This window comes from Rutidosis leptorrhynchoides, chromosome 1 (genome assembly GCF_046630445.1).
Source record: "Rutidosis leptorrhynchoides isolate AG116_Rl617_1_P2 chromosome 1, CSIRO_AGI_Rlap_v1, whole genome shotgun sequence".
Taxonomy (NCBI): domain Eukaryota; kingdom Viridiplantae; phylum Streptophyta; class Magnoliopsida; order Asterales; family Asteraceae; genus Rutidosis; species Rutidosis leptorrhynchoides.
Genome location: NC_092333.1, coordinates 70,219,598 through 70,233,740, shown reverse-complemented (window position 1 = coordinate 70,233,740; position 14,143 = coordinate 70,219,598). Strand labels below are relative to the sequence as shown.

The 14,143-nt window shown below is 35.6% G+C and overlaps 1 protein-coding gene and 1 pseudogene across 1 annotated transcript; both read left to right on the top strand.

Annotated features, from left to right (window-relative positions):
* LOC139882134 (putative wall-associated receptor kinase-like 16) overlaps nt 1-4,789 on the top strand; it is a 62,549-nt pseudogene extending 57,760 nt beyond the window's left edge.
* Nucleotides 4,790-10,317: 5,528 nt separating this feature from the next.
* On the top strand, nt 10,318-13,897 carry LOC139882041 (wall-associated receptor kinase 5-like). The gene is made up of 3 exons (XM_071866445.1): nt 10,318-11,137; nt 11,645-11,821; nt 12,503-13,897. The coding sequence occupies exons 1-3, from the start codon at nt 10,318-10,320 to the stop codon at nt 13,711-13,713; spliced, it is 2,208 nt and encodes a 735-aa protein (XP_071722546.1). The 3' UTR covers nt 13,714-13,897.
* Nucleotides 13,898-14,143: the final 246 nt, after the last annotated feature.

The following is a 14,143-nucleotide window of genomic DNA, read 5'->3' as shown; positions in this document are numbered from 1 at the left end:
TTAATAAACTTAAAACATCAAAATATATTAAAAGTGTTGTAAATATATTTTGAACATACTTTAATATATATGTATATATTGTTATAGGTTCGTGAATCAACAGTGGCCAAGTCTTACTTCCCGACGAAGTAAAAATCTGTGAAAGTGAGTTATAGTCCCACTTTTAAAATCTAATATTTTTGGGATGAGAATACATGCAGGTTTTATAAATGATTTACAAAATAGACACAAGTACGTGAAACTACATTCTATGGTTGAATTATCGAAATCGAATATGCCCCTTTTTATTAAGTCTGGTAATCTAAGAATTAGGGAACAGACACCCTAATTGACGCGAATCCTAAAGATAGATCTATTGGGCCTAACAAACCCCATCCAAAGTACCGGATGCTTTAGTACTTCGAAATTTATATCATATCCGAAGGGTGTCCCGGAATGATGGGGATATTCTTACATATGCATCTTGTTATTGTCGGTTACCAGGTGTTCACCATATGAATGATTTTTATCTCTATGTATGGGATGTGTATTGAAATATGAAATCTTGTGGTCTATTGTTATGATTTGATATATATAGGTTAAACCTATAACTCACCAACATTTTTGTTGACGTTTAAAGCATGTTTATTCTCAGGTGAATATTAAGAGCTTCCGCTGTTGCATACTAAAATAAGGACAAGATTTGGAGTCCATGTTTGTATGATATTGTGTAAAAACTGCATTCAAGAAACTGATTTCGATGTAACATATTTGTATTGTAAACCATTATGTAATGGTCGTGTGTAAACAGGATATTTTAGATTATCATTATTTGATAATCTACGTAAAGCTTTTTAAACCTTTATTTATGAAATAAAGGTTATGGTTTGTTTTAAAAATGAATGCAGTCTTTGAAAAACGTCTCATATAGAGGTCAAAACCTCGCAACGAAATCAATTAATATGGAACGTTTTTAATCAATAAGAACGGGACATTTCATACTCCACACACTCCAAACCCATTACTAAGTATAACTTGATTACCCTTGCTTTCAAGTAAATCTCAATTAACTAAAATGTTTGTTGATAACACTAAAATCACCAACAATTCCTCCCCATTTTAGTGTAATCCTTGATTTACTAAATGACATCAATAAACAGACAAACCAACGCATAAATGAAAATGTTTCAGAAATTAAATTTTCATCTTAGTATATTATATCATCCAGAATTCGAGAATCGGGGTGTTTCAGAAATTAAACCCTTCAACCCATATGAAAACGAGAGAGTAATACACACATCAGTTTCTTACATTCGTCTAATACTAACTTGACACTATTATAAGCCATGTGTCCCAATCCTTCAGTGAACATATCGGCAGCTAAGTCCAAAGCTCCTTTGAAGCGGCAAAACTTCATGCTCACATAGGTAGTTCTTTTACATCTTGCACCCGCATATGCAATTTTTCAAAAGAACTATTAAGAAGTTAAACTTCAACCTACCTCAACTTACGGGTCTAAACACATACTTTGGGATCAGAATATTTACGTGTTTCAATCTTCAGAAAGTAAGCCTTCCACATTGAAATTCAGCTTCTAGCGTTTTACTAGAAGGGAATTGGGTGTCTCACTTTGAAAGATTTCGGTGGACTTCAATCCCACTCTAATAGCCGACTTGTGCACTAAGTCTCATGCTAACCATTTTGTCAAGTGATTCGCAAAATTTTGTTGTAACCCAACAAATCCATAGATATCACTTCATTCGTGATCAACTCACGAAACATAGTTCGTTTAAGGCAATAGTGTCTAGACTTTTCCATATATATTTGACTATATGCCTTAGCCATTGTGTATCCCATAATTTAAAATCTAAATGAACATTTCTTTCGACTTCAATCAATTTTACTTGAATAGTAAACCTTTTATCAAAAGATTTAATGTATTGTTATCCTAGCATAAGAACCACGCGCGCACTCAAGGTTATTGATTGATCAGTCATTGCACATGTCCACTTTTCACAAGTCACGAATGTAAACCTATAATTTGTACACTCTTGATAATGTATCCACATTATCCTTATGTACACAATTATTATCATTACATTAGATGATGAGATTATAATTATAAACATACCTTAGTCATTCACTTCTAAAACCAAGAAGTAATAACAACAAGTTTATAGTATCTATAATCTCAACATCAACCTTTTTGATCCAAGATACCTCATCTATACCAATTGTAAAATACAACAACTAGTAGATGTATCATCTTCTTGATCAAAAGTAATCTCAATACATTCTTAATATGCTTAAAGGATTCACATTGTGAATTAAACCATAATCCATGGTTGGCTTCTATAAGTATAAAATACTTAAATCACATCCCAATATATTTTCTTAGACCATGATTGATCTTTCCAACACTATGCTATATTGGTCACTTGATGTAATCACATACATCATACCACCAATTTTCAAAGCAAACCGGTATTTGAAACAAATAAGCAATATCTAATCCTTATTTCATATTAAATCATATTAGTTTCACTAATTTGTATCATCTTGATAGATTATTAAATGGTTTATGGACATATCTCACTAATGAATAAAGACTTAGGATTATTTGACAACAAATCATTCAATTCACAACTATATTTTTTTTTTTTTATCTTGTGACTTATTCAACGGATTATTACCACCCGTTAAGTATCATAACATTTGTCACCAATTAGGCCATTGTCTTACCAACAATTATAATTTTTCACAACCCATAACCACAACTTGTGGATGTCGATCATTATCTTGAATAATGATTCAATTTGTATCAGTTAATGATATAACTCATGATTTCAAAATTAATCCATTACAAATTTGCAATCCACTCTAACTAAATAATCAAATGAACGATTATTTAATCTTGTACATACAAATATTATAATCAAATAAATTAATCCAATTCGTTCATACAATCATGTGGTTATTAATTTACATGCCATATCAGGCACCATGTAAATTATGGTTGAATTAAATTAAATTAACATGAATTCAAACTATTATGTAATAACATGAATTCATACAGTTATAACCAAAATAAAGCCCATTTAAATCATACTGTTAATTAGTGGTGACATAAAACAATGCCATGTTATAACCGACACCACATAAATGATAACAACGTTTGACTTTGGGTCATTCTATGGTTCAATTTATTGATAACAACATGCAATGGAATCATTAACGGACATTTAACTACCATTCTATTTTAAGAATTTCATGCAAGTCAGATTCATTAATCCAAATCCTTTATCATGTCTATTGATTCAAGTGAATTGCATATAACAAAAACCATGCATACAGAATGAATCATATAGTTGCATCATGATAGAAATACGAAGTATATCACGCAAATGACCAGGAGACCCCTCAATATCATAATATGTATAAGTATATCAAGCAAATCATACTTATTTCAATAATCACATGACGCAATTATTTATAAAAGATAAATTAGAAACGTGTACCGTGCTTTCTTCCTTTGAAATCGAAAGCAATATGAAATAATTCATCCTTGAATTTTCTTCATTGTGCCACAAATACAGATCATACAGTTGGTTGTTCCACCATTTGGATTGAGTCTTTTCAGAAAACGCAGACTTTGTTCTCGTAATTTCATCATATTCCTTTTGTTACTTTTTACAAAGTGATAGAAATATATCTTCCCAGAATCATCAAGCCGTACAAATGATCGACTCAACCCAATAGGATTATCCCTAATTCTGACTAAAATCCCATGTCTTCAACGATTCATATTTATGTCACGTTCTTCTCAGATTCATCATCCATGATTATCACGAAAATACTTAATTAGTTTGCTAGAAAATAGGGTTGTAAATGATAATCCTGGATTGATTCTTGAATCGTGAAACACTTTCCTAATTAAGTATTTCGATCCTACTTGCCTCGGGTTACACGAAATCTTAATTGGAATAAGACAAGAACGCAATTTGACTCTAGGCAAGAAGAGATCAAATTATAGTATTAGTGAGAATGTGAATGTTTCTGTATATATATTTTTATGAAAGCAAAACTCATATCTCATATATATAAGAAATGAAAGGGTGCGATGAAAGGTAGCAACCTTTCAACAAAACGAGGCAACCTTTCAACGAAAAGACGCAACTTTTCGTTAACACCTAATGGAAAATAGTGGAATTCTGAACCTTTTCAATATCACAATTTCCATGCCAGTATCAAGTTAACTCTTACGGGCGTGTACTTCACACACTCCAAACCCGTTACTAAGTATAACTTGATTACCCTTGCTTTCAAGTAAATCTCAATTAACTAAAATATTTGTTGATAACACTAAAATCACCAACAACTTGCAGAACTCATAACGGGGCAAAAACCTCTTTGCGTGAATAGAAGCAATGAAGAAAAGAATTTGGTAACATACTTTGTTAAGGCGATGAAAGAGAACCGCTTGTTTGAAATTGTTGAACCACGCGTTCTGCGTGAGGGTACTTTTGAACAGATACAACAAGTTGCTGATCTGGCGAAGAGATGTGTTAACTTACAGGGGATTGATAGGCCTACAATGAAAGAGGTGGCAATGGAGTTAGAAAGCTTGAAAAAGTCTAAAACTCATCCTTGGGTTCAACAACAAACAAATGAAGAATCTAAAAGCTTAATGCTTGAAGTTGACCAATCTGATCTTTATGAAGTCCCATTAATCCCTTATGCTTCCAGTGAATGGGAGTCTCACTCAGGTAGTTCTAACTTTATGGGATTAGCAGACAACAAGCCAGGCTAAGTTTTTAAGGATCTTACTGTTGTAGTTTCATATGTTTTATAACGACAACGAATAATAATGTCTGATATTACTTTACTTTATGTAACTTTACATTCTAATAGTTGTATAATATATGTTTTTGAATTCCACGTTAGTTGGATTGTGCTAATGGAAGTATATGTTTTGATCATTGAACTGAATATGTATAAACTTACATATTCATCATAGCTTTAGTTTTACTGAAAGATCTAGAAATGATCATTTCTCGTTGACAAGTTTCTGGGTATAACAAAGGAACATGATCTTCTTATGCTGCTAAAACCTTTTTCACTATTATTTTAGTATACTACTTTTAGAAAGCTTTGATGAACACATTATAGCAAGGCCAGAAATATACTTGTAACATACAAATATTAATCCAAGTAACTAAATACATAAATCTTAGGCTTTTTCTTGCATTTTAAGATCATAGTCAAATCAGTATCAAGATTCAAATGTAAAGGCAGCAACAGCAAACCAAATCAAAAGATCAAATTATTATCAACCATTATTCCAAAAAGGCACTATAAACAGTTTATAAAATCAATTTTTGCCCAATCATCAGAAAGCAATCTTACAACAACAGACATTTGTAAGCATCTGGCTTCCCATTATCATCCAATCCCCCTGAAACCGAATGATGCTGCGAACCCAAAGTTCCCAACAACCCATCATTCGCACCTGCAGCCGACCCAAAAAACTGCCCAAAAAACCGACCCATAACACCAAGAATCTGCATCTGATTATGGCAAGCATTAGCATGTAACTCCATCATTTGTTTCTCATGCTCCATTTGCATACTCACCATCTTCTCCCTCCACTTCATCTCCTCTTCTTCCCACCTTTCTTCCACCTCCATCCGCCATCTCAGCCTCTCGTCATCAAATTCCCGCCATTCTTCCAACAACTCCAATTCTCTAACACCATTTTCGTCTGCCATTTTCTTTAAACCACATTCATCTCTACTCCATTCCCTCTCCCTTCTTTTATCTTCTCTTCTAATCGCAACATCTCTCAGTTCCAAAACTTGTACACTAACTAACCCTAACATCCTCCCACCAATCCCCTTTCTCAATTTCTTCGTATCCAAATCATCATCATTACTCTCCTTTGTTAGATTATGGAGACATTTATACAAAACGAGAAGAAAAAAAAACTATTCCAACACTTTACACTTTCACTTTAGGTGCAAAGTTAATCACTTTACACCTAAAATTAGGGCTGTGATCATGCCATTACAAGGTGGAAAGCATGGCTAGTTGGTAAACAAGATGATTACTTGTCATGATGAAGATTCCTAGCTAGTTGTCATGGTGTTCTTGTTTTCTCCTATATATAGAACTCATTGTATGCAATTGTAACATACCAAATACAGATTCTTAGTAATAAACACTCTCTAGTTGGTCCGTGGACTAAAGCAATCACACCGATTGCATATAACCACGTTATATCTTGTGTCGTTCTTACATTTACGCATTTATTATCTTTCGTTCATTAAGTGGGTTTGAGTGATCTTGATAGAATCACTACTCGGCTAGTAGTCTTGTAGAATTACTAGCGTTGTTTGGGTCCTAATATCCTAACAACTGGTATCTAGAGCACAAGGTTTCGTTAAGGGAACGATGGCGGAAGATGGGAAGTTTAGAATTGACCGATTCGATGGGAGAGACTTTGGCTTTTGGAAGATGCAAATTGAAGATTACTTGTATCAAAAGAAGCTACACCAACCCTTGTTAGAAACCAAGCCCAAAAGTATGGACGATGCCGATTAGACGCTTTTGGATCATCAAGCTTTGGGTGCTATTCGTCTTTCACTTGCTAAGAACGTTGCATACAACGTTGTGAATGAGAAGACGACGTTTGCTTGCTTAAAAGCACTCTCTAACATGTATGAGAAACCTACAGCTGCAAATAAGGTATTTCTCATGCGTCAGTTGTTTAATACTAAGATGAAGGAAGGTATGAGTGCAACGGATCATATCAATGAATTTAATAATATCGTTTCAAGACTTGAATCGGTAGAGATTAAGTTTGATGATGAACTAAAAGCACTTATCTTGCTTTCATCATTACCGGAAAGTTGGTCGGGTACGGTTACCGCGGTTAGTAGCTCTACGGGAACTACTAAGCTAGCGTTTGAAGCTATAAGGGATTTGATTCTTGGTGAAGATACTCGTAGGAGAAACTCGGGAGAATCGACATCGATTCTTTGTTAAGTACCGACAACCGTGGTAGAAAATTTGAACGCGGTGAGAAGAAGGGTAGGAAGAAGTCAAAGAAGAGGAATTCATCGAAGGATAGAAGTGAAGTTACTTGTTGGGGTTGCAATCAAAAGGGGCACTTTCAAAGGAATTGCAAAAATGGTTCCGCGAAAGGTGTAAACTTAGCCGAAGGGGAAAGTGATGATGCACTTTTGTGTAGTGTTGAAAATTCTATGGAGTCTTGGATTTTGGATTCGGGAGCTTCGTTTCATGCTACTCATATCAAAAGCATGATGAAGAATTTTCGTTCATATCAAGGCAAGGTGAGATTGGCGGACAACAAGCAACTCAACATAGAGGGCATTGGAGATGTTGTTTTGAAGACTACTCTTGGTTCTAATTGGACTTTGAAGAACGTAAGGTACATTCCTAAATTGAAAAGGAAACTTATTTCAGTTGGTCAATTAGATGATGAAGGTAACGCATTTACTTTTGAAAACCGCCAATGGAAGGTGGTTAAGGGTAGTAGTATTGTGGCTCGTGGACATAAAAGGGGAACTCTTTATATGGTTGAAGTGTTTGATGAAGACACGGTGGTTGCTACGATTAATGTTGTGTCCGAATCAACTCTATGGCACCGAAGACTCGGGCATATGAGTGAGAAGGGTATGAAGATGCTTGTTTTGAGTGGGAGAATTCCGGATTTGAAAAAGGTAGAACTTGGGTTTTGCGAACCATGTGTATATGGGAAGCAAAAGAAGGTGACCTTTGGGAAATCAGGGAATGCACCTAAGTTGGAGAAATTAGAGCTCGTTCATACGGATGTGTTTGGTCCAACCAATGTAGAATCACATGAAGGTTCTCGCTATTATGTCACCTTCATTGACGACTCCACTCGAAAGGTTCTAGTGGGAGTACGGGGAACAATGAATTGCCAAATAACGGTGAGGCGTCGGAAAATGCTAATGATGGGGATGATTCGGAAAGCAGTGATGATTCCGAACATAGTGCGAGTTCTAGTGATGAGGAGGACACAAATGAAACCGGTCCAACCATTCCGGTTACTCCTACACCAAGACGCTCGACTAGAGTGCCCAAACCTAATCCTAGGTATTCTCCATCAGCAAACTACTTGCTCTATACCGAGAATGGTGAACCCGAAAGTTACTTTGAGGCAAGAAAAACAAAAGAATCCATACAATGGGAACTTGCCATGAAAGAAGAGATGGGATCACTTGAGAAGAACAAGACTTGGTCACTAGTGAAGTTACCTCATGATAAAAGGGCATTGCAAAGCAAATGGGTATATAGAATCAAGAATGAGATGGATAGCAAGAAAAGGTACAAGGCTCGTTTGGTAGTCAAAGGCTTTCAACAAAAGGAAGGGGTTGACTACAAAGAGATATTTTTACCGGTAGTTAAAATGACTACTATCCGTTTGGTACTTTCTATGGTTGCATCCGAAGACTTACATCTTGAGCAACTAGATGTAAAAACTGCATTCTTACATGGTGATCTTGTTGAGGAGATCTACATGAGGCAACCCGAGGGCTTTGAGGTAAAGGGTAAAGAGAAGTGGGTTTGTAAGCTAAAGAAAAGTTTGTATGGGTTGAAGCAAGCACCTCGGCAATGGTACTTGAAGTTTGACGAGTTTATGAAGAAGATTGGTTTCTTAAGATGTGAAGCGGATCACTGTTGCTACTTGAAGAAATTCAAGTCTTCTTACATAATCTTATTGTTGTATGTTGATGACATGTTACTTGCAGGTTCAAACATGTCCGGAATTAACAAGTTGAAGGGATTACTTTCCCGAGAATTCGAGATGAAAGATCTTGGCGGTGCTAGGAAAATACTTGGCATGAGTATTGTGCGTGATCGTTTGAAGGGTACTCTATACTTGTCTCAATCCAAATATATTGAGAAAGTAGTAGAGAGGTTCAACATGGAAGATTCAAAGGCCCGTTCTATGCCTTTGGGAAGCACCTTAAAGTTATCGAAAAGTCAATCACCAAAGACGGAAAGAGACAAGAAGGATATGGAAAAGGTTCCATATGCATCGGCCGTGGGTAGTATTATGTATGCCATGGTTTGTACAAGACCCGATATTGCTCAAGCAGTGGGAGTTGTAAGTCGTTATATGTCTAATCCGGGAAAAGAGCATTGGAAAGCGGTCAAATGCTTGCTTCGTTATTTGAAAGGTACTTCTAATATGGGATTGTGTTTCTCCAAAAACAATCTCATACTTAGAGGTTATACGGATGCTAATTTGGGTGGATGTGATGATTCGGGGAAAAGCACTACGGGTTATGTTTTCACAATGGGGAAGACGGCGATTAGTTGGTTATCTCGATTGCAAAAGAGTGTTGCTTTGTCAACCACCGAAGCCGAATACATAGCTATTGCGGAAGCTTCTAAAGAGCTAGTGTGGTTGAAGAACTTCTTAGGTGAGTTGGGCAAAAGACAAGACTATTGCGTCTTGTATTGTGATAATCAAAGTGCGGTTCATCATGAAATTCTCCCAATTAAACTCATCGCCGTCCTCCCAATTAATCTCATTGTTGTCAAACGAATAAGTGAATGAGATAAATAAGTATTTAACAAGTATTTCTTAAATTTTTAAATTGTTACTACATTGTAAGAGTTAAATTTTAAAAGAGAATGAAGAATATGTGGCTATTATACATTCAAGTGGGGTATAAAATCAATACATCTTTGGTCAAAAAACATATCAAAGTTCATTTTCAAATGTTTCATACTTTTTATAATCGTAAGAGTCCAATAATATATTGATTCTATACTCTATTGCGTATAGAACAACCTAATATTTATATTACTCTTTTGATAAAACATAATGTATTGACCAAAAATATGTTCAAACGGCTAGAAAAAAAGACACAAAAGAAATAAAGACTTCACCATCTCAATTCTCAATGTTAGTCGAAGGAAAGGCTTAAAAATCTACACTAAGCTCCAACAAAGAATCTTGGACTTATTGATGTATATAAAACCAACGGTTGTCACAATAATTGTTCACTCATATTGAACATTTAAAAAAAACCTGGTCCATAAATATTATGCAATGCTTAGCTCCACCATTTGCTAAGATAGAATTGTCTCATAGCTAATGACAAGAATCGTTTACCATATCTTAAAGTCAATAACTTTTTAAGAGGCCGATACTGCGGAAGAATTAAATGCAGGATATGGTATTACATAAACAAGTAAAGTGATAGAAAAAATAACAATAGCAAAATGCTTCTTCTTTTCAAGTTTGTTGTTCTATTATCTTCACAGTTATTAATATTTACTATGGCTTTCACTTCGTTCCCCCTAGCAAAGCCAGGTTGCAATACACAATGCGGGAACCTGACAGTTGGTTACCCTTTCGGTATCGGAGTAGATTTAAAGTGCTCAATAGGCAGACATTTTGATCTGACCTGCAACTCGACTCATTATGACCCCCCTAAGTTGTTCATCGGATTAGGAAACCTTGAAGTATGGAATATTACAGATGATGAATTGCGTATCAATCCATTTGTTGCTTACAAATGCTACGACGAATATGGAAATGTAACTCAAGATGAAACCAGTTTACGGCGTAATTTAGGCAGCCTGACCTACAGTTTTTCGCAGAAGAATAAGTTCACAGTCATCGGGTGTGATGATTTTGCCATTATCAACGGGACAGATAATGAGGGAGCCGCCGTAGCTAGTGGCTGTTTCGGATTCTGTAATAATCCAAATGATGTGCCTGATGATGGTAATTGCTCGGGACTCGGGTGTTGTGAGACATCTATACCAAAGGGACTTAAATATATTACATCTACGCTTTCCTCCTTTAATAACCATACAAGTGTTCATGGCTATGACAATAATTGTGGCCTTACAATTCTTGGAGAGGATCAAAGTTTTAAGTTTCATGGTGCGCAAGATTTAAAGAATGCTACCGAATTATTTGAGAGGATAACCTCTAATGTCCCAACTGTGCTCGAGTGGGTGATCAGAGACAGCGAGGATTGCAGCGAGTGCAAAGGAGATACTACATGCATCCATCCAGATATTGGTGGGTATCGTTGTGGATGCAAAGAGGGTTACGAGGGCAATCCCTATCTCGATCCAGGCTGCCAAGGTTAGCTAATTTCATTTAATAGCGCTATATATGCCACCTAGATTGAATTGTGTCATGCATGAGGCTTATCGAGTTATTGTGAATATGACGCCCCACAAGGGCTAAAGGATATTTGTTTTGTATCATACGTATGCTTAAGTGATTGAAAAAATTTCGGTCATCAAAGTGTATCCAACCTCTTATAGATTTTAGTCTAATGAGTACCGAAGTGTCACTGATGTGATGATTTGTTAACTTATATTGTAACACATCTCATAGGTTATATTGCCACAATTTAGACTTATATGAGACTTAAAACTTCTTATTTCAACTTGATGTGGAACGGGTTGTTATACGATTGTCGTGCACATCAGCAAAATTGTGATGAACAAGTCGCTAGAACATAGCGTACATACAATAGCACTTTGAGTAAAGTTGGATACATTTTCAAACACTTAACTCGGTATCTATTGTACTTGAAGACCCACTTGACACTTTGTTTTAATTTGTTGAAATTTTTGTTACTAGACATCAATGAGTGCGAAGTTAAAGGAAAATGTTATGGGCGATGTAACAATACAGTAGGGAGATACATATGCACATGTCCACAAGGATATGAGGGCAATGCAACAATCCTAGATGGCTGCCAACCTGTTGCTAAGCCTTCAAAAGGTTCAAACTTCTCTGTTCTGACATTCATTTTAGGTAATTCTTCATATAAGCAACAATCAATTATTAATTAATTACTTTAAATATTTTCTACCATTTTTAGATGAAATTGAACATGAAGGCTCGTACTAATCTGATTCTTCAAGAATATTTAGCTGTTATCTTTTCTTATTCAAATGTTCAATTCGTCCATAAGCAGATCCACTGGGAAGAAGATGGTTCTATAATTCTTAAAAGAATTCGATGTGCTTCTATACTTCCTTATCAGACCAAGATATTAGGAGGGGTGTAATGGGTAATGTTGTGGTAAGTGTAGGTTTTGGGTGATATGGCAAAATATAATTGATGGTGGGTGAAAAATAATACGGAGTAATATAGTAGTGATGTGTCAAAATCTGACTGGGTGCTACTTCTTTTTGCTCGTCATACACATGTCCAACGACCCTAGAAATTCGAGAATGACACCTCATAATGGGTGTTGTTATATCTTGTAAAAGGAACTATGGGATGAACCTTATGTTTTTTTTTTTTTTAAGGCAAACTCACACACCTTACACGATTTATTCACGAATATTTACAAATGTCCACCATGAAATCGAACTCTCAACCTCTTGATTGGAAGGGGTCATCGATACCGCTAGGCCAATCACCAATGGCCCTTTGGCATGGACTTATGTTAATTGAAGAATACTGATCTCCTTTACTTTTGACATGTAGCTCTAGTGTTCAGTTTGGTAGTAATAGTATGTGGAGTAACTGCGATTCTCTTTGGAATAAGAAAGAAAAATATAATGAAGCTACGCGAAAAGTTCTTTGAGAAAAACGGGGGCACATTTTTGAAACAAAAAATCGATGCACCAGGGATTAGGGATGCAGTGATTATGTTCAGTGCTGAACAACTTTGGAAAGCAACCGACAACTATTCTGAGGAGCGAGTTATTGGGCAAGGTGGTTATGGCGTAGTCTTTAAAGGGATCTTGGCTGATAAGAGTGTTGTTGCAGTAAAGAAGTCTAAACTCATTGACGGGACCCAAACAGAGCAATTTATCAATGAAGTATTGATCCTTACACAAATCATTCATCGAAATGTGGTAAAGTTATTAGGCTTCTGTTTAGAAGAGGAAGTCCCGGTACTAGTTTACGAATTTATTGCTAATAACACTCTTTATTATCACCTTCATTATGAATTGGGTGGAATGAGTTGGTTATCATGGGATAATCGGTTAAGAGTTGCTACTGAATCAGCCGATGCGCTTGGATACCTTCATTCGCAAGCCACTATGCCTATCATACACAGAGATGTTAAGTCTACTAATATATTGTTAGATGAAAACTACACCACAAAGATTTCAGATTTTGGTGCCTCTAGATTAGTCCCATTAGATCACGATCAAGTGACTACTCTCGTTCAAGGGACATTAGGTTATCTTGATCCTGAATACTTCCACACAAGCCAGCTAACAGAAAAAAGTGATGTATATAGCTTTGGAGTGGTACTTGCAGAACTCATAACGGGGCAAAAACCTCTTTGCGCAAATAGAACCAATGAAGAAAAGAATTTAGCAACATACTTTGTTAGGGCGATGAAAGAGAACTGCTTATTTGAAATTGTTGAACCACGCATTCTGCGTGAGGGTACTTTTGAACAGATACAACAAGTTGCTGATCTGGCCAAGAGATGTGTTAACTTACAGGGGATTGATAGGCCTACAATGAAAGAGGTGGCAATGGAGTTAGAAAACTTGAAGAAGTCTAAAACTCATCCATGGGTTCAACAACAAACAAATGAAGAATCTAAAAGCTTAATCCTTGAAATTGAGCGATCTGATCTTTATGAAGTCCCTTTAATCCCATATGCTTCCAGTGAATGGGAGTCTCACTCAGGTAGTTCTAATTTTATGGGATTACCAGACAACAAGCCACGCTAAGTTTTTAAGGATCTTACTGTTGTAGTTTCAAATGTTTTATAACAGCAACGAATAATAATGTCTGATACGACTTTACATTATGTAACTATACATTCTAATGGTTGTATAATATATGTTTTCAAATTTCACATTAGTTGGATTGTGCGAAATGAAATATATATTTTGATCACTGAATAAACTTAAATATTGGTCATAGCAATTAAGTGGATGATAAGCTTTTACTTATAGTTTTCTGAAAGATTTGGAATGATCATTTCTTGTTGACAAGTTTCTGGGTAAAACAAAGGAACATGATCTTGTAATGTTGCTAAAATCTTTTTCACTATTATCTTAGTAATACTACTTTAAAAAAGATTTGATGAACACATTATATCACGGCCAGAAATTTAGATTGTAACATACAAATATTAATCCAAGTAACTGAATACAT

What these genes read in the sequence shown, in the direction of transcription:
- LOC139882041 (XM_071866445.1), top strand. Translation starts at nt 10,318, where the DNA reads ATGGCTTTCACTTCGTTCCCCCTAGCAAAGCCAGGTTGCAATACACAA. An exon ending in TCTCGATCCAGGCTGCCAAG is followed by an intron (nt 11,138 to 11,644) that starts GTTAGCTAATTT and finishes TTTTGTTACTAG; the next exon opens with ACATCAATGAGTGCGAAGTT. An exon ending in TGTTCTGACATTCATTTTAG is followed by an intron (nt 11,822 to 12,502) that starts GTAATTCTTCAT and finishes TTTGACATGTAG; the next exon opens with CTCTAGTGTTCAGTTTGGTA.